The sequence below is a fragment of the Chiloscyllium punctatum genome, chromosome 6 (assembly GCF_047496795.1).
Source record: "Chiloscyllium punctatum isolate Juve2018m chromosome 6, sChiPun1.3, whole genome shotgun sequence".
Classification (NCBI taxonomy): Eukaryota; Metazoa; Chordata; class Chondrichthyes; order Orectolobiformes; family Hemiscylliidae; genus Chiloscyllium; species Chiloscyllium punctatum.
Genome location: NC_092744.1, coordinates 81,274,309 through 81,293,882, shown reverse-complemented (window position 1 = coordinate 81,293,882; position 19,574 = coordinate 81,274,309). Strand labels below are relative to the sequence as shown.

Sequence of the window (19,574 nt, the reverse complement as noted above, 5' to 3'; positions counted from 1 at the left end):
TCGTCAGAAAGGGATGTAACTGTGAGGTGCTGGACGATCACAACTGGGTGTGTTTGAGAGCAATCACGTGTTGCTGCTTTAAGTCCTAGTTGTTGCAGACTGCTCTTCAGAGAGAGAGAGAGAGAGAGACTTGTATGCTTGTAATTCACTTTATGAAGTCTCTATCATTGAATATATTTAATGCTGTGATAGATTTATTATCTCTCAGGGAATCGAGGGATATGGGGAGCAAGAAAGGAAGTGGAGTTGAAGTTCAACATCTTGAATGGTGGAGCAAGCCTGAGGGGCTGAATGGCCTACTCCTCCTGTTTGAAGATTTGTATTGGGGGCAGGAGGGTATATCTGCAGCCTTCTGGTCTTAGGCTGTCAACTGGGCCTAGGCGGAATGGGTAAAAAGGAATTCAAGATATTTTCCTCATGTCATAGAGTCATAAAGATGTACAACAGACCTTTCGGTCCAACTTGTCCATGCAAACCGGATGTCCCAAATAAATCTAGTCCCAGTTGTCAGCGTTTGGCCCAAATCCCTATAAACCCTTCCTATTCATATAACCAGCCAGCTGCCTCCACCACTTCCTCTGGCAGCTCATTCCATACACACACCACCCTCTGCGTGAAAATGTTGCCCCTTAGGTCCCTTTTAAATCTTTCCCCTCTCACCCTAAACCTATACCCTCTAGTTCTGGACTCCCGATCTCAGGGAAAATACTTTGTCTATTTACCCTATCCAGGCCCCTCATGATTTTATAAACCTCTATAAGGTCATCCTTGGGATGCAGCATCAAATATCTGCTCACTTTTTATTTCCCAGAGCTTCGCTATCTTCAATCAGAAGTGATCTGATATTATCAGACACTGATTATGTAAACCTCCTCCATTTTAACTGATGGATGAAATACTCACTAAAGTATTAAGCCTTTTGAAACTAGCAGGGTCCGAACAGTTAAATGAGATTAATTGTCTCTTCGAAACCAAAAGAAATTAGGACCGATGGAGGACCTAAAAGCACCAAGCAATTGTGATTCAAGTGATTGTGAGTGAAGGGGAGGAGATTGATGTGAAGTGAATGGCGTTTGCTGAGTAAAAATGTCCTTTTGTTTGTGTTGGAGAATTTATTGGCTGTTATTTTGTATTCACAAGAATTTCTGCACTGACAAACTATAGCCCAAACCCGGAAGGTTGGCCAGTCATGCTGCACGGGGTGTGCCACCTTATAGCTCACACTATCGAACATTTGATGTGTTTACTGTTTAGTTTATCAGGGCTACTCTATTCAATCCCAAAGATGCCAGAGTTTGGCTGTTTCTACACGGTGGTGGAAATGTTGGTTGCTCTTCTCGGTTTCCGAGGGGAGATGTTTCGGTCTACACTTGCTGGGGTATGGGTTGTGATTCTACATGGATGAGCTGCAGGAATAAATGGCGTGGGGGGAGGCAGGGAAGGGGTGGGGGCGCGGAGGTGGGGGTGGGGAGTGCATGAGGTACTTAGAGTCATAGAGATGTACAGCATGGATACAGACCCTTCAGTCCAACCTGTCCATGCCGACCAGATATCCTAACCCAATCCACTCCCACCTGCCAGCACCCGGCCCCTATCCCTCCAAACCCTTCCTGTTCATATACCCATCCAGATGCCTCTTAAATGTTGCAATTGTACCAGCCCCCACCACATCCTCTGGCAGCTCATTCCATACACGTACCACCCTCTGCATGAAAAAGTTGCCCCTTAGGTCTGTTATATCTTTCCCCTCTCACCCTAAACCTACGCCCTCTAGTTCTGAATTCCCCAACCACAGGGAAAAGACTTTGCCTATTTACCCTATCCATGCCCCTCATGATTTTGTAAACCTCTATAAGGTCACCCCTCAGCCTCTGACGCTCCAGGAATAAAGGGTTTATAAAAGCGTCACTTTAAACTGGAAATATTGCCTTTAGATTTCTCTGCAAACTCTCCAGAAAAAATTAATAAGTTCGCTTTATCCTCATTACCAAAATGAGTTCATAGGACTTTGAAACTGCTACTAGCAAACTAGGGTACAACAGAAGGTACTTGTATAACGTTTTATGTTTCTCCTCCTTCGTCTCATAGCCTGCAGCTCCATCTGCTGTTCTGTGTGGTAGCTTCAAGTGAACATCACCTACAAATTGCTTCAGAGTCGAGTAACATTGCTGTACAACATAGCCTCTTCTGCGCTGGTGAGGGAGTGAGAAATGCGGGTTTGGTTGTCTGCAGTATTGGGGATCTTCAGTCATAGGTTTACAACGGGTTTCAGGTTGGATTTGAATGTGAACTGGCAAAACCATAAAGATCGATCTGCAGCATACAGTTGAGCAGGTCAGGTAAGCTAGGGGATAGTTAGGGGATTGTGTGATGATCCTAGATGGGGAAGGAAAGTCCCAGTGCTGAGATGTGAATAGGGTGTACTGGCCATTTACTTTAGTTCAACCACATGTGGCAGACAGTAGCCAGTAAGTGCAGGGCAGGATTGTGTATAAGAGGCAAGAACATTGAACTAGCTTGTCTCTCGTTTCAGGGTTGAAGGAAGCTGGCACCGTGATGTCACTGAAGAGCAGCAGCTTTGCCACGGTAACAGACATCAGTGACTCAGAGTTCAACTTCCCATGAGCACCAGTGGTTCCTGCTTCGATCGATAGAACCATTTCGGGCTGGTTCAGCTTCACTGCTGGAGGGTTCCTCTGTACCTGGGGAATAATGATGGGGGCTTTTATGTGGAGATGCTGCATTGTGAGCTTGTCTACTAACCTGACTTGCCCATTTTACTGGCACTGGTTGAAGGGAGTTCCTGGTGTCTCTTCAAGGGTCCCCTAACTTTCAAGTGCCCCTCTTCCACACTTTCACCATCCTCACAGGGCACTGCCTTCCTGTGCCAATTGGGAGTCAAGCTGATGCCATTACTATTCTTCACCGTCAGTCAAATAAATCCGACCTTTTAACCCATTCCCCACATTTCTGTCGCTAGGAACCACAAATTTTGAAAAGAAGTGATAAAAGTAAAATGCTGTTTGCATTTATCGAATCTCTACAGTGTGGAAAGCAGGCCATTCAGCCCATGCTGACCCTCTAAAGAGCATCCCACTTAAATCCCTGCATTTCCCATAGCCAGGCCACCTAACCTGCACATCTTTGGACTAGGGGGTGACACTCACACAGAGGAGAATGAGCAAACTCCTTAGAGACAGTCACCAGAAGGTAGATTTGAGCCCAGGTCCCTGGCACTGTGTAACAGCAGTGCTAATAACAACTGAGCCACCGTACCACAGCCATCGGATGAGCCAAAGTGACTCATAGCCAAAGAAGTACTTTTGAAGTATCACTGTGGGGGAGGATAATCACTTTTTAATGCTCAGCTGTATCCTGAATTTTAGAATTTAATTACTGGAGAACAATCTTTAACCCTGGAGAGTTGGCAATCCTACTGTCTTTACCCCTCGCACTCTCCAAAGAGAAGGATATCTCTTGCTGTCTGTCTGGATGACTGCTGTCTGATAGCGCACCATTTTGGAGGATAGTTTGGAGTCTTCTCCGCACAGTGTTTGGTTGTTGCACAATGCTTGACGCTGAATGTAAGATGGGGTTTTCCTGATCCTTGCCTCAGCAGGATGTTAGTCAGGCCCCCTGCGTGTTGCACATCCAGGGACTATACCGATGTTTGGTAGAGCATCCCTTCTGGAATTCTGGGCACTAAATGCACAGAAGTTTTAGGAAAATGGACAATCCCGACAAGTCCATCTAACATGGCGGTGGAGTAAGACTCCTGAGTCAGAGCTCGTCCACTCCGTCTGTTTCTTTTCTCTGTCTTTTCGCATTTCTTTTCTTTCTCTGATAACCTCCCATCCTTGGGCAGAATTGGCTGGCAATGTCTAGGGTGAAAGCCAACGTGGACTCCCAGCCTTGAGGTGAAGCCTGGTGCAGTTTGGGTTGGAAGGACTGCTATTCTGAATTCGCCCAATTTATTGCTAGGCTTCTTATTTCTCTATTTTTCTACTTTATTTTTCCCCTGAGAATTCGTTCTTAAGAATACATTCCTAGGACCTTGCTACCTGAGATGGTGCCATAAGTGATGACTTGTAAACTTTTCATGCTACCCATCTGAGTACATGTGACAATAAAGCTGGTTCTAATTCTAATTCTTTTTGATTGACCTCAAATTCCCAATCCTGACCTCTCCTCATTTCCAAATAATGTCCTCTCTCTCACACAGAAGACAAACCTTTGCTTGTCTCTTGAAACCACAGTCTCTCCATCAAGATCTGGACGTAGGTTTATTCACTGAACTGGAAGGTTCATTTTCTTTTCAGCGAGCAAACCTACATCCAGAACCCCAACCCGAGCTACAAATCTTCTAAAAACTTGCTAATATTCCCTGGAATCTCATTCTATAATTCTCTTCCTCTGACTGTTGAACATCTCCGATTATAATTGTCTTCACCTTTAGCTATCGGAGCCTGAATTCTGGAATTCCCTCCCTGTACCTCTCATTCTCTACCTTCCCTTTCTTCCTTTAAGACACCTGGAGCATTTCAAAAGAAAAATTTCCATCTGAATGTTCCTTCTCTTGCTCATAATTTCCAAGCCATGAACGCTGAGGAGTTGACATCTTTGCTATGGTGAACTATCGGCTGTTTTGATGATCCTCATTTGACCTGAATTCAGTGCTGCAGATATTTTTGTCCATCCTCACACTGATTTCAGGAAGGTTGAAACAAGAGACGGCCATTCAGCCCATTGACCTGCCTGCACGATTCCATTTGACCACAGCAGATCTATTACACCGCCTGCCAGGGTGGTAGCTGCCACTCGCTAAAGATTCAAGTGCACTCTCTCTCTTGTTCTCTCGCCTCCCCCCTGCCCTCTGTCATTCATTTACATCAGCCCAAGATTCTCATCCCTGGTTGCTGAGAGGCCAAAAGAGATTTACCATTCAGACTTTGATTATTTTTTTGTTTCTCTTGTTGGAGATTCCCAGGCAGTATTCCCGACTCCCAGTTTCAGTGTGGTGGGAGAGGGTAATGAAAGTAGAATAAGTTGTTAATCCAGCTTTCTGTTGTACTGTGTGACAGTAGGCTTGGCAGTTCTGCTTGATCTGCCTTCCAGATGGTTTGACCTCATGACCTCTTCCTGCCAGGCCGTTGGGCCTTTCTACTATTGGCCACATGAACTCTGATCCTTGTGGCATCCAACCTCCCCTTCCCAAATGGAAAATGAACAGATCCTTTGTTCACGTACTGGTTAGTAAGTGACTGCCATGTGCACAACCAATTATCCTCAGCTCCAGTTCAGTTCTAACTAATAAACTCATGTGTTTATGCTAAATTGAGGGACTTTTCAAAAGGGCCAATGACTCCACTCCTGTCTTGTTTGTCTAGGAGATTAGTTGTTCATTTCTTTAGACTAACACTGAGGGAGAGATTACTGGAGGTTTCATGGAGTCATTAGGACCCAATTGGTCCATCTAGTCTATACCAGCTCTCTGTAGAACAGTCCACTCAATCCCATTCTCTGTACTATTCCTGCAGCCCTGTGAGTCTATCTCTCTTATCGGCCCATCTTCCACCATAAAACCATAAGATATAGCAGCAGAAATAGACCATCATTCTCAACTCCACGTTCCTACCTTTCTCCCTTTAGCCTCGAATCCTTTACTGATTAAAAAATCTTTCTGTCTCACCCTTGAATATAGTTAGTGACCTGGTCTTGTCAGACCTCTGCAGGAAAGAATTCCACTGATTGCCCACCCATTGAGAGAAGAAATATCTCCTTATCCCTGTCTCAAATGGGCGAACCGTTACTCAGAGATTATGCCCTCTGGTCTGAGACTCTCCCACAAGTGGAAACAACCTCTCAACATCTACTATCAGGTTCCCTGAGAATCTTACATGTTTTGGTAAGGTCACCTCTTATTTTCTGGTAACTCCAACAGTTACAGGCTCAACCTACTCACCTCTTTTCGTAAGGCAGTCCCTCCATACATGGGATTTGCCCTCACATAACAACCTCTCAGATTCTACCCTGTCAAGTTCCCTTATTTCACAAACTCTCCTTTCCCAGCAACAACATAGTAACTCTTTTCTGCACCCTCTCCAGTTTAATAATATCTTTCCTATAACAGAGCAACCAGAACTGGACACACTACTCCAGAAGAGGCCTCACCAATGTCCTGTACAATCTCAATATGGCGTCTGAACTCCTATACTCAAAGGACTGAGCAATGAAGGCAACTGTGCTAAATGCCTTCTGAACCACTCTGTTTACCTGTGATGCAAACTTCAGTGAATTATCGCTGAGAATCATATGGTCTCAGTGCCCTGTCCAGTCAAACAGCCATGTTATCGTGTGTGTGTGTGTGTGTGTGTGTGTGCGCGTGTGTGTGTGTGCATATGTGTGTGCGTGCGTGTGCGGATGCGTGTGTGTGTGTACCAGTGATGGAGGAAGAAACTCCACCCCCTCCAAAAAGTGCAACCTATTGGTCATTCCTGATATTCTAGAAGTGAGCTTTAGCTTGTAAGTTCTATTTTAGCACCTGAATTATTTTAGTTATTCATTTCATGTTAATTTTATATGTCATATGTTTTACAGGGCATCTTTGTATCTGATATATTGCAACTTGCATTTTTGCATTTTTGAGCAAAAGTTCAATTTTGATTTTTTTGTGAATGAATCTTTAATAAAATAAAGTTTTGTGTTTATCGCATTCCAGACTCCCCTTGCCTCAAGTCATTTGTTTTCTGATGGACAAATTTTAACCACGAAGGAATGATCACTCCTGCTATGATCAATCCTATCCAAGCAGGTCCAACTAATATGGAATTAGACACCTTGCATGTCTAAGGCACCTTTAACATAGCAAAGGTCCCAAAGTGTTTCACAGGAATGCGATCGAAGAAGTTTTAAAAATCACTGAAGCATCAAAGTTTGGTAAAAGATTTGTAGCTCGGGTGCTCGTTGTTGTGGTTCTGTTCGCCGAGCTGGGAATTTGTCTTGCAAACGTTTCATCCCCTGTCTAGGTGACATCCACAGTGCTTGGGAGCTTCCTGTGAAGCGCTTCTGTGCTGTTTCCTCCGGCATTTATAGTGGCCTGTCTCTGCCGCTTCCGGTTGTCAGTTCCAGCTGTCCGCTGTAGTGGCCGGTATATTGGGTCCAGGTCGATGTGTTTGTTGATAGAGTCTGTGGATGAGTGCCATGCCTCTAGGAATTCCCTGGCTGTTCTCTGTTTGGCTTGCCCTATAATGGTAACATGAATTCGACTGGGACAACACTACCATATAGGGCAAGCCAAACAGAGAACAGCCAGGGAATTCCTAGAGGCATGGCACTCATCCACAGACTCTATCAACAAACACATCCACCTGGACCCAATATACCGGCCACTACAGTGGACAGCTCGAACTGACAACCGGAAGCGGCAGAGACAGGCCACTATAAATGCCGGAGGAAACAGCACAGAAGCGCTTCACAGGAGGCTCCCAAGCACTGAGGATGTCACCTAGACAGGGGACGAAATGTTTGCAAGACAAATTCCCAGCTCGGCGAACAGAACCACAATATCACTGAAGCATGTAAGGAGGTCTTGGGAGCAAGTCATTGTGGTAGGCTTTAGGGAGGATTTTCATGGAGAAATGGGATGTCTGGAAGCTAATTGTTTTGAAGTGGTTTGGGAGAGGCGACCAAAAATGAGAAGTTGCTTGAGAGGCGGGCACTGAGAGTGCAGAGGTCAGCGATTACAGTCATAGAGTCATAGAGATGTGCAGCACAGAAATAGACCCTTCGATCCAACTCATCCATGCCAACCAGATATCCTAACCCAATCTAGTTTGCCATATCCCTCCAAACCCTTTCTATTCATATACCCATCCAGATGCCTTTTTAATGCTGTAATTGTACCAGCCTCCACCACTTCCTCTGGCAGCTCATTCCATACATATACCACCCTCTTCATGAAAACGTTGTCCCTTCGGTCTCTTTTGTACCTTTCCCCTCTCACTCTAAACCTATGCCCTCCAGTTCTGGACTCCCCCACCTCAGGGAAAAGACTTTGTCTTCTACCCTATCCATGCCCCTCATGATTTTATAAACCTAAAGGGTCACCCCTCAGCCTCCAACACTCCAGGGAAAATAGCCCCAGCCTGTTCAAACTCTTCCTATAGCTCAAATTCTCCAACCCTGGCAACATCCTTGTAAATCTTTTCTGAACCCTTGCAAGTTTCACAACATCCTTCCAATAGGAAGGAGACCAGAATTGCATGCAATATTCCAACAGTGGCCTAACCAATGTCCTGTACAGCCGCAACATGACCTCCCAACTCCTGTACTCAATGCTCTGACCAATAAAGGAAAGCATACCAAACGCCTTCTTCACTATCCTATCTACCTGCGACTCCACTTTCAAGGAACTATGAATCTGCACTCTAAGGTCTCTTTGTTTGGCAACACTCCCTAGGATTCTAGAACTTTCTCAGTTCACTGTCTTCAAATGCATCAGACGCCCCTGTGGGGCTCCTGAGCTGCACCAGGTGATGCTTCACACTGAGTTGGCCACCATGGCACAAACCCATTGCCTAATGGGATGGAAAGCTGCCACATAACAAAAGAAGGAAGAGTGGTCAAGAAGTGTGGGGTGAACTCCAATGTTTAGTTGCTAAAGTTAAATGGTGCTGAGGTGGAAATGGCATGATACTTTCGTGGAGGTGGTTGACAGCATTGAGTTCCTCGGAGTGATGATCACCAACAATCTGTCCTGGTCTACCTACGATGAGGATCTGGTAAAGAAAGCACAACAGCACCTCTATTTGCTCAGGAGGCTAAGGAAACTCAGCATGTCCATAACCAATCTTGCCAATTTTTATAGATGCACCATAGAAAGCATCCTATCCAAATGCATCACCGCAACTATGGCAACTGCTCCGCCCAGGACCATAAGAAACTCCGGAGAGTTGTGAATACAGCGCAGTCCATCACATAAACCAACCTTCCATCCATTGACTCCTCCTATACTTCCCGCTGCCTCCCTTGGCTGAGATCAAAGTTCCGGAGTCTGGATCATATTTCTGATGTGATTGTCTTTGGGCTATCACACCTATCATGACAGAAATTCAACAGCAAATGCAGGCTACCCTCTTTCCTCCCCCCCCCGACCAACAACCGATTCCCCCCCACCACCACCCCACCCCAACCACACCCCCCAACCCCCAACCCCCACCCCCTCACTTCTCAGAACTGAAATATCTCAAAGCTAACTCAGATGCACCCTTGCTTTAGGTGTCAGTCGGGGAAGAGAAAAATAAAGTCTGCTTCAATTCAATCTAAGGGCTTGTGTCGAAGCTTTGGTTCTCAGGAAGGTTTTTAGTCAGTGTTTCAACCTTCGCTTTCCGACACGCCACCATGGGGGAGTCACTGGAGATATATTTCTGTACATTTAGAATACTCCTTGATTGTTTTGAGGTAATGCAGGGATTTAAAGAAGGTCTCAATGATAATGTTGCCACACTTTAGGTGCTAAATTTCCACTTTCCTGGCAATGTGCTCAGCATCATTACCTTTCCCTCGAGACAGTGCAAACCGCAGGAAGCACTGACCTTTAAAAATATCGACTCCTAAACCTGTTTTGGGAGCCAAGAGGGTAATTGAAAATGAGACAACACATTTACCTGGATATCTAAGGCCCCCCCCCCCCTCCAATAAGTAGCAAGGTGGTTGGATTACTGGACTAAAAATCGAGGGGATGAGTTCAAATCCCACCTCCCAAGGGTTGGGCTAATATAAATTACATTATTCTTTTGTTTACTCCTTCAAGGGTTCAAGAGATGGGGGCATCACTGGCTCGGTCAGCATTTATTGCTCATTCCTAATTGCCCAGAGGGCATATAAGGGTCAATCACATAGCTGTGGTCTGGAGTCACATGTAGGCCAGACCAGGTAAGGATGGCAGTTTCCTTCCCTAAAGGGCATTAGTGAATTAGATGGGTTTCTTTTCCCCCCCAAAAATGGATTCATGGTCATCATTAGACTTAATTCCAGATATTTATTGAATTCAAATTCCACATTGTGCTGTGGCAGGATTCAAACCCAAATCTCAGAACCTGGATCTTCGGATTCACAGTCCAGTGATAATACCCACTAGGCTATCGACTCCCCATAATAAGTACATTTGGAGTCAAAAAGGAAGTCCAGAATTAGAAACCGTAGAAACAACAACTGGATTGTCAAAGAAACTCATCAGAATTGTTATCCAGGCGGTGGATGTGCTGCCTGTTCCTTCACATATGTAGAGGGCATGTATTTAATTCCACAAATGTGCCCCTACCAAACTCCACAATTGCAATCCGCTTTCTCAACCTGGATCAGTCATTAACCACGGGGAGCTCAGTATGAGACTTTAAGTCCATTTTACCACCAAACTGGAAGCGTTACAGGAGAACATAATTAAGTGTGCAGACCATATGCATAAAAGAAGGAGAAGACAAATTAACTAATGAGAGAAAGTGAGTTTAATGACAATTGTGTAGAAATATTGGCTGCACTATTTATGTGTACAGTTCCTCAAGCCGAGATGAATTGGGCAATTAGCTCTGAATGAGAGTTTATACAAGTTTGATCAAACAGACTTACAGATGCAAATGGAGGATTGCACATTGATTAATGATGCCCTATTAATAGTCCAGGAATGTACTTTCACTGATAGGTTGTAAATTATGACAGCTTATGAACAATGTCAGATATCCCCACTAAGGTGGTTACCCCATTAAAGTGCCACAATCATAGAGTCTGTTCACTTCTACTCCTCCCATTGATATCTATAAGAAAAGGAAAGTACAAAGCTTCATGTTGGAATATCTGTAATTAGTTCTTTTTCAGGTCATTTCTTAATTTTATTACTAGATCAGTGTCGTGGCCCCCATTACTGTAAGACCGTCTTTGTACAGGCTGAGTATGAGGTGCTATTTCCCAGGGTCAGTTCTGGACTGTGTATAAACATGTATAATCAGGGGCTGGATTGTATTTGTACAGGTCCAGGGTGAGATTGTGTTTGTACAGGACCAGAGCTGAACTGTGTTTATAGAGGATCAGGACGAGACAGGATTTGTATAGGATCACTCCTGGACAGATTGTTTTTACAGGATTAGTGTTGGACAGTGTTTGTACAGGATATGTGCTGTATTGCGTTTCTAGAGGTTGAGTACTTGACTGTGTTTGTACAGGATCAGCATTACAGCTATTTTCAGAGAAGCAGCAAGCACTTAAGACACAGCAGGAGGCCATTCAACCCTTTGTGTCCATACCAGCTGTCAGGGTGAGCAATTCAGCTCATCCCTCTTCCCAATCTGTCCTTGTAGTACCAACGATTGTTTCTATTCCGTAATTTTCCTATTACCTCTTGAATGCCTTGACTGAATCTACCTCCACCTCACTCTCAGACAATATATTTCAGACCCTAACCACTCAAGTGAACCTGATTCTCCCACACTCTCAGACAGTACATTTCAGACCCTAACTTCTTTAGTGAACCTGACTCTCCCATACTCTCAGACAGTACATTTCAGACCCTAACCACTCAAGTGAACCTGACTCTCCCATACTCTCAGATGGTACCTTCCAGACCCTAACTCCTTGAGTGAACCTGCCTCCCCCCACTGTATAAAATTATGAGAGGCACGGATAGAATAGTTAGTCACAAGCTTTTTCCAAGTGTCAAAATATCAATTACTAGGGGACATGAGATTGCTGCGCCTTTGGTGACGATCTTTGCATCCTCACTCTTCACGGAAGTAGTACCAGCTGATTGGAGGGAGGAGAATGTTGTTCCTCTGTTCAAGAAAGGGAATAGGGAAATCCTTGGGAATTACAGACCAGTCAGTCTTACATCTATGGGAAGCAAGGTGCTGGAAAGGATTCTGAGAAATAGGATTTATGATTATTTGGAAAAACACAGTTTGATTAAAGATAGTCAGCATGGCTTTGTGAGGGGCAGGTCATGCCTCACAAGCCTTATTGAGTTCTTTGAGGATATGAGGAGACAAGTTGATGAAGGTTAAGCAGTGGATGTGGTGTATTTACATTTCAGTAAGGCATTTGATAAGGTTCCCTAAGGTAGGCTCATTCAGAAAGTTCGGAGATATGGAATATAAGGAAGTTTGGCTGTCTGGATACAGAATTGGCTGGCAAAAAGAAGACAGCAATTGATAGTAGATGGAAAGTAGTCTGCCTGGAGGTCGGTGACCAGTCGTGTCCTGCAGAGATCTGTTCTTGGGCCTGTGCTCTTTATAAATGACTCGGATGAAGAAGTAGAAGGGTAGGTTAGTAAATTTGCTGATGACACAAAGGTCGGTGGCGTTGTAGATAGTGTCAAGGGCTGTTGCAGGCTACAACATGACATTGACAGGATGCAGAGCTGGGCTGAGAAGTGGCAGATGGAGTTCAACCTGGATAAATACAAAGTAATTCATTTTGGAAGATCGAATTTGAATGCTGAAAACAGGGTCAAAAACAGGATTCTTGGCAGTGCAGAGGAACAGCAGGAACTTTGGGTCTACGTCCATAGATCCCTCAAGGTTCCCACGCAAGTTGATAGGGTTGTTAAGAAGGAATATTGGGGTTTTGAACTTCATTAATAGGAGGTTTGAATTTAAGAATCATGAGATTTTGCCGCAGCTGTATAAAACCCTGGTTAGACCAGACTTGGAATATTGTGTCCAGTTCTGGTTGCCTCATTTTGGAATGCTTTCGAGAGGGTGTAGAGGAGATTTACCAGGATGCTGCCTGGATCAGAGAGCTTGTCTTATGAAGAGAGGTTGAATGAGATAGAGCTTGTCACACTGGAGAGAAGAAGGAAGAGCGGTCACTTGATAGAGGTGTTCAAGGTAATGAGAGGATTGATAGTTGATAGCCCGAGACTTTTCCCCAGGGCAGAAATAGCTATCTCATGGAGGTTCGTATTTGTAAGGTAAATGGAGGAAGGTACGGGGGGGATGTCAGAGGTCGGTTCTTTTTTCAGAGAGTGATGGGTGTGTGGAATGCACTGCTAGCGGTGGTAGTAGAGTCAGAGACATTAGAGACATTAAAGCAACTGCTGGACAAGCACATGGACGGCAGTAAATTGAGGGGTGTGTAGGTTAGGTTAATCTTAGATTAGGATAAATGCTTGACATTACATTATGGGCTGAAAGGCCTGTACTGAGCTGTACTGTTCTATGTCCTACATTCTATGCGTTTAAGGTAAAAGGACAAAGTTTAAAGGAGATATGAAGGGCAAGTTTTTTTTTAAACAGAGAGTGGTAAGTGCCTGGAATGTGTGCCAGAGAAGGTCATAGAAGCAGATACAATAGCAATGTTTAAAATGCATCTTGACAGATATATGTACAGTCAGGGGATAGAAGGATGCGGACAGTGTAGGGGGGAAATGTCTTTTAGTTTAGAAAAGCATGATGTGTCAACATTAGCTTGGTGGGCTGAAGGGCCTGTCCTGGTGATGTACTGTTCTTTATATCACTCTCAAACCATGAGCTGTGTAATAACGTTTTAGTGGATCTTTAACAACTCCTTTTTGGAAACCTAAATTCAGCACATCTACAGGTTACACTTTATCTATCTTGCTACATTCTCAAAGAAATTCAATACATTTGTCAAACAAGTATTCCCTTTTGCAGAACCATATTGTATCTGCCTGATTGTATGATAGGCATGCTACGGCCTGATTAGTAGTAAATTCTAGCATTTTCCCAATGAACATAAAACAGTACAACATAGTACAAGCCCTTAATGTTGTGCTGACCTTTTATCCTACTCTAAGATCAGACTGATCTACATACCCTTCACTGTACTATCATCTATGTGCCTATCCAAGAGTCGCTTAAATGTCCCAAATGTATCTGACTCTACTACCACCGCTGGCTGTGCATTCCACCCGCCCACCACTCTCTGTGTAAAGAATCTACCTCTGACATCTCCCCTAAACCTTCCTCCAATCACCTTAAAATGATGACCCTTCATGTTAGATATTTCTGCCATGAGACCAGAACTGAACACAATATTCCAAGTGTGGTCTAACCAGGACTCTATAGAGCTGCAGCATAATTTTGCAACTCTTAAACCCAATCCCCTTGCTAATGAAAACCAACACACCATGCGCCTTCTTAACAACCCTATCAACTTGGGTGGTAACTTTGAGGGGACCTACGGACGTGGACCCCAAGATCCTCTGTTCCTCCACACTGCCAAAAATCCTGTCTTTAATCCTGTATTCAGCATTCAAATTGGACCTTCCAAAATGAATCTCTTCACACTTTTCCAGGTTGAACTCCATCTGCCACTTCTGAGCCCAGCTCTGCATCCTGTCAATGTCCTATTGCAACCTACAACAGCCCTCCACATTATCCACAACTCCACCAACTTCGGGTCTTCAGCAAACTTACTAACTCACCCTCCCACTTCCTCATCCAAGTAACTTATAAAAAAATCGCAAAGAGCAGAGGTCCCAGAACTGATCCTCGTAGAACACCATTGGACAATGAGATCCAGGCTGAATACTTTCATCTACTACCACCCTCTGTCTTCTATGGGCCAGCTAATTCTGTATCCAGACAGTCACACTTCCCTGTATCCAATGCCTCCTTATGTTCTGAATGAGCCTACCATGGGGAACCTTATCAAATGCCTTGCTAAAATGCATATATACCGCATCCACTGCCCAACCTTCATCAATGTGTTTTGTCACATCCTCAAAGAATTCAATAAAACTTGTGAGGCATGGCCTGCCTCTCACAAAGCCATGCTAACTATCACTAAACAAACTATGGTTTTCCAAATAATCATGAATCCGGTCTCTCAGAATTCTCTCCAATACATTTCCCACGACTGACATAAGACTGACTGGTCTGTAATTCCTACGATTATCCCTATTCCCTTTCTTGAACTAGGGAGTAACGTTTGCCTCTTTCCAAACATCTGGCATTACTCCAGTGGATAGTGAGGACGCAAAGAATATCACCAAAGGTGCAGCAATCTCTTCCCTCACTTCCTGTAGTAACCTAGAGTATACACCCTCTGGCCCAGGGGATTTATCCATCCTTACATTTTTCAAAATTGTCAGCACATCATCCTTCTTAATATCAACCTGTTCTAGCATTTCATTCTGTTTCACGCTGTCTTCAGAAACATCAAGGTCCCTCTCGGAAGTGAACACTGAAGCAAAGTATTCATTAAGGAGCTCACCTAATTCCTCTAGATGCAAGTTCGCTCCACTATCCCTGATCAGCCCTGCCCTCACCCTGGCCATTCTCTTGTTCCTCACATAAGTTAGAATGTCTTAGGGTTTTCCTTAATCCTAACTGCTAAAGCTTTTCCATGCCCCCTTCTAGCTCTTCTAAGTCCATTCTTCAGTTCCTTCCTGGCTACCTTGTAACCTTCTGGATCCCTATCTGATCCTTGCTCCCTCAACCTTAAGTAAGCTCCCTTCTTTCTCTTGACTAGATGTTCTACATCCCTTGTCACCCAAGGTTCCTTCACCCTACTTTCCCTTCCTTGCCTCAGTGGGACAAGCACTGTCAGTGAGTGCTTCCTAAACAACCTCCACATTTCTGTCATGCATTTCCCTGAGAACATCTGTTCCCAATTTAGGCACCTGAGTTCCTGCCTAATAGTATTGTAATTCTCCCTCCCACAGTTAAACACTTTCCCATACCGTCTGCTCCTATCCCTCTCGGTGAGTTCAGTAAAAGTCAGGAAGTTGTGATTACTATCACCGAAATGCTGTCCCACTGAGAGATCTGACACCTGGCATGGTTTGTTGCCAAGCATCAAATCCAATATGGCCTCCCCTCTGGTTGGCCTATCTACATATTGCATCAGGAACACTTCCCGGACACACTTGACAATAACTGCTGTGTCCAAACTACTTGACCTAAGGAGGTTCCAATCAATTATTAGGGAAGTTAAAGTCATCCATGACAAAAATCCTGTTACTTCTGCACCTTTCCAAAACCTGCCTCCCAATCTGCTCCTCCATGACTCTGTTACTATTGGGGAACTTGTAGAAAACTTCAGTAAAGTGACTGCTATGTTCCTGTTTCTGACCTTTGTCCATACTGACTCTGTAGACAAACCCTCTTTGACAACCTCCCTTTCTGCAGTTGTGATACTATCCCTGATTAACATTGCCACTCCTCCACCTCTTTTACCTCCTTCCATTGCTTCTGAAACATCTAAACCCTGAAACATCCAACAACCATTCCTGCCTCTATGATATCCAAGTCTACATAATGTCCACAACATCATAGTTGCAAATACTGATCCATGCTCTGAGTTCATCACCCTTATTCCTGATACTTCTTGCATTAAAGTAGACAAATTTTAACCGATCACACTGACTGCAACTTTACCCTATCAAGTCCCGGGCTCTAGATTAGAGTGGTGCTGGAAAAGCACAGCAGTTCAGGCAGCATCCGAGGAGCAGTAAAATCGACGTTTTGGGCAAAAGCCCTTCATCAGGAATACAGGCAGAGTGCCTGAAGGGTGGAGAGATGTTTCATCTTTACCTAACAAGTCCCTATCCCTCCTCACAGACTCTCTGAACATTGTATCTGGCTGTTCACTACCTACTCCACCATCTGATCCGTAGCTCAGGTTCTCATCCCCCCCCCCCCCCCCACTAGCACATGGGTGCTAGTGAGATTACTGCTCTGCTTGTCCTGCCTTCCAGCTTCTAACCTAACTCCTTATATTCCTAAATCTTCAGTTCTACCATTAATCTTTGTTAAAAATCACACAACACCAGGTTATAGTCCAACAGGTTTAAATGGAAGCACTAGCTTTTGGAGCACCGCTCCTTCATCAGGTGGTTGTGGAACAGAACCATGCGACACAGAATTTATAGCAAAAGGGTTACAAAAGGGAAAATTCTGTACCTTATGGTCTTGTTCCAAAACCACCTGATGAAGTAGCAGCGCTCCGAAAGCTAGTACCTCCAAATAAACCTGTTGGATTGTAACCTGGTGTTGTGTGATTTTTAACTTTATCCATCTCAGTCCAACACTGGCACTTCCATATCAGTAATCTTTGCAGCATTTTATGCTCTTTCTTTTATTTTAATCCTATCCCTCGTTGGCCATGGATGGTCCATCCTTTTCATAGAATGTTTTGTCCTCAATGAGATATATCTTTTTTGGGAGTTGTGAAATATCTTCCTAATTGTCTGCCACTGCTTCTCTGCCATCTTAAACTATTGCCCCAGTTCTCTTCAGCCAACTGGTAATTTATCTAACTAATCAGGCTTCAGAAATATCACTCAATGAATGTTTGTAGCTACATTCATGAGCTTAAATAGTTAAATTAACTACAACATTTAAATTTTCCCAGAAATAGTCCCTCTAGCCCGAATATAATAATTGTTTACCACTATAATCTGCTTCCTTTCACTTAGTCCACTTCATATCCCTCCTTGCGATATTGTCCTCCTAGTCCTCTAGCTCCAGTCATTCCTAGTACTTTACCTATGTACTCCATAGAAAAGTGCACACATCCAGACTCTTCGATCAATATATTGTTTAAAACATGTTTAACCAGATACCATGCTGTATTGCAGCCAACAAATTCTTTCTCACTCTCTGATGATCCCATAAATACTTCCCATGCACACTCGAACCTGGAGACAGGCTGATGATGTTCATTGAGCTGAGCTCTCTCTCTCTCTCTTTGCAAAAGTGGATCTTGCGCATCACAGTTAAACTTTCTAGCTAGAGTTTCTTTTCGTCCCGACTGTCTTCGTTCTGTGGGTGGAGTCTCTGCTGCTTTTCCAAGGCCAAATCCAGGGTTACATTCCTTTCTGGCACATTCCCAGAAAGTTATGCCAAGCCCTCCAATCAGAGTGTAGTCCTCAATCATCAGAGGTAGTTTTGTTGTTCCATCCCTGTTCGGAGCCAGGGAAGCGCTGAACTGCAAATGTCCCATTTGTTCCAATGGGACAATGGGATAACAGATAATTTCATGCCCTTTAGCACCCTCTTAGGCTCAGAGGTTCTTGTTCACACCCGGATGTTGTGGCCTGATCGCATTTGCAGACTCACTGGAATTTGCAGAGAATTTACTCGACAAGTGTTTCAACCTTTTTTGCTCAGATCCCACAATTTCACTTGGTTGGCCAGCAGCTTCCTGACTGCAGCATCCACATCCCCCCACCCCCCACCAGCAATACTCCCACCTTCCCTCCGGCCAGTGTTATAGTTCAGTTACAATATTGTCTAAATTTGATGCCAGCTTAGATAAGTCAGATTTCATATTGTCCAACTGAATTTGGGCTTTTCCTCACACAATATTTTTTACTCTAGGCTGCTGCTTGTCTATTTGCATGATCAATATGAATCTTATGATCTAGGTATCTTAAGATCTTAGAATACCTAGTGGTATTTCATTGAGACCATAAACCTAGAAATTCAGATACTGTTCTGTGAAATTTTGCCCCAGCAACTGGTGGAATTTGAATTCAATTTTAAAACAAATCTGGAATTTAGAACCTACAGATGACCATGAATCCGCTGTTGATTGTCAGAAAACCCATCTTGCTCGCTGATGTCCTTACCTGGTGTGGCCTTTATGCGTCTCCAGAGCCACAGCAATGTAGTTGACTCTCAACTTTACCTCAGAAATGCCCTTAGCAAGCGACTCAGTTCAATGGGCAGCTAGGGATGGGCTATAAATGCTGGACAGCCAGAAATGCCCATGCCCCATGAGTGAGTTAAAAGAAAATTACATCAAACAGGCCTGAATCATACAGGGTGTTCACCTGAACACGTCAGAAACCTGCACACTTCTCTGCACCCTTTATAATGTTACAATCCCAAGCCGGAACAGGATAATTCAAATTATCATCACACTATAATTTTTGCACATAGAAACGTAGAAGGTAGGAGGAGGAGGAGGCCATTCGGCCCTTCGAGCCTGCTCTGCCATTCATCACCATCGCAGCTGATTGTCCAACTCATTAGCCTAACCCTGCTTTCTCCCCATGACCTTTGATCCCATTCACCCCAAGTGCTATATCTAGCCGCCTCTTCAGTTGTTTGGCATCAACTACTTCCTGTGGTAATGAATTCCACACCTCTACAACTTCCCTGCAGATTTACTCACCTATATTTTTCCTGTAGTTATTGACCTATTGAACATAATCATTAATGTGTAAAGGTCCCTTTATTGTTTCTTGGCTGTAGACTCTATCCTTGTTCTCTCTCACCAGCACTGTCATCTTCTCCCTAATCAATGTCACCACTCTTCCACCTTTCTTTCTAGAAAATTTACTTCACAATCCATCCCTTTGTCAAGCCATGTGCCTACTCCGAGCAGGACATCAGATTCCTATGTGTTGACTGCTGCTCACCACCTTCATCTATTAAGTTTTGTGCATTTACACAGAACCACTGCAGACCTAATATAGATCATAACACATTTCTTCAACAAAGTCAGTGCTGGAGATGTGTTTGTGCAGGATTACACACACACACAGGATATGGGCATTGCTGGAAACATAAGACTTTACTGCTCATCCCTAATTGGCCAGAGGGCAGTTAAGA

The 19,574-nt window shown here is 44.1% G+C and overlaps 1 protein-coding gene across 8 annotated transcripts in view; it reads left to right on the top strand.

Annotated features, from left to right (window-relative positions):
• dzip1l (DAZ interacting zinc finger protein 1-like) overlaps positions 1-19,574 on the top strand; it is a 197,929-nt gene that overhangs the window by 170,428 nt on the left and 7,927 nt on the right. For 7 of the 8 annotated variants that reach the window (XM_072573077.1, XM_072573075.1, XM_072573074.1 and 4 more), the window contains one exon: positions 2,534-6,638. The exons of the other annotated variant lie outside the window; for it this stretch is intronic. In XM_072573077.1, coding sequence (XP_072429178.1) covers positions 2,534-2,625 — 92 coding nt within the window. In that variant the 3' untranslated portion in view covers positions 2,626-6,638. Of the gene's footprint in view, positions 1-2,533; positions 6,639-19,574 lie in introns of those variants that run through there. 8 annotated transcript variants of the gene reach the window in all.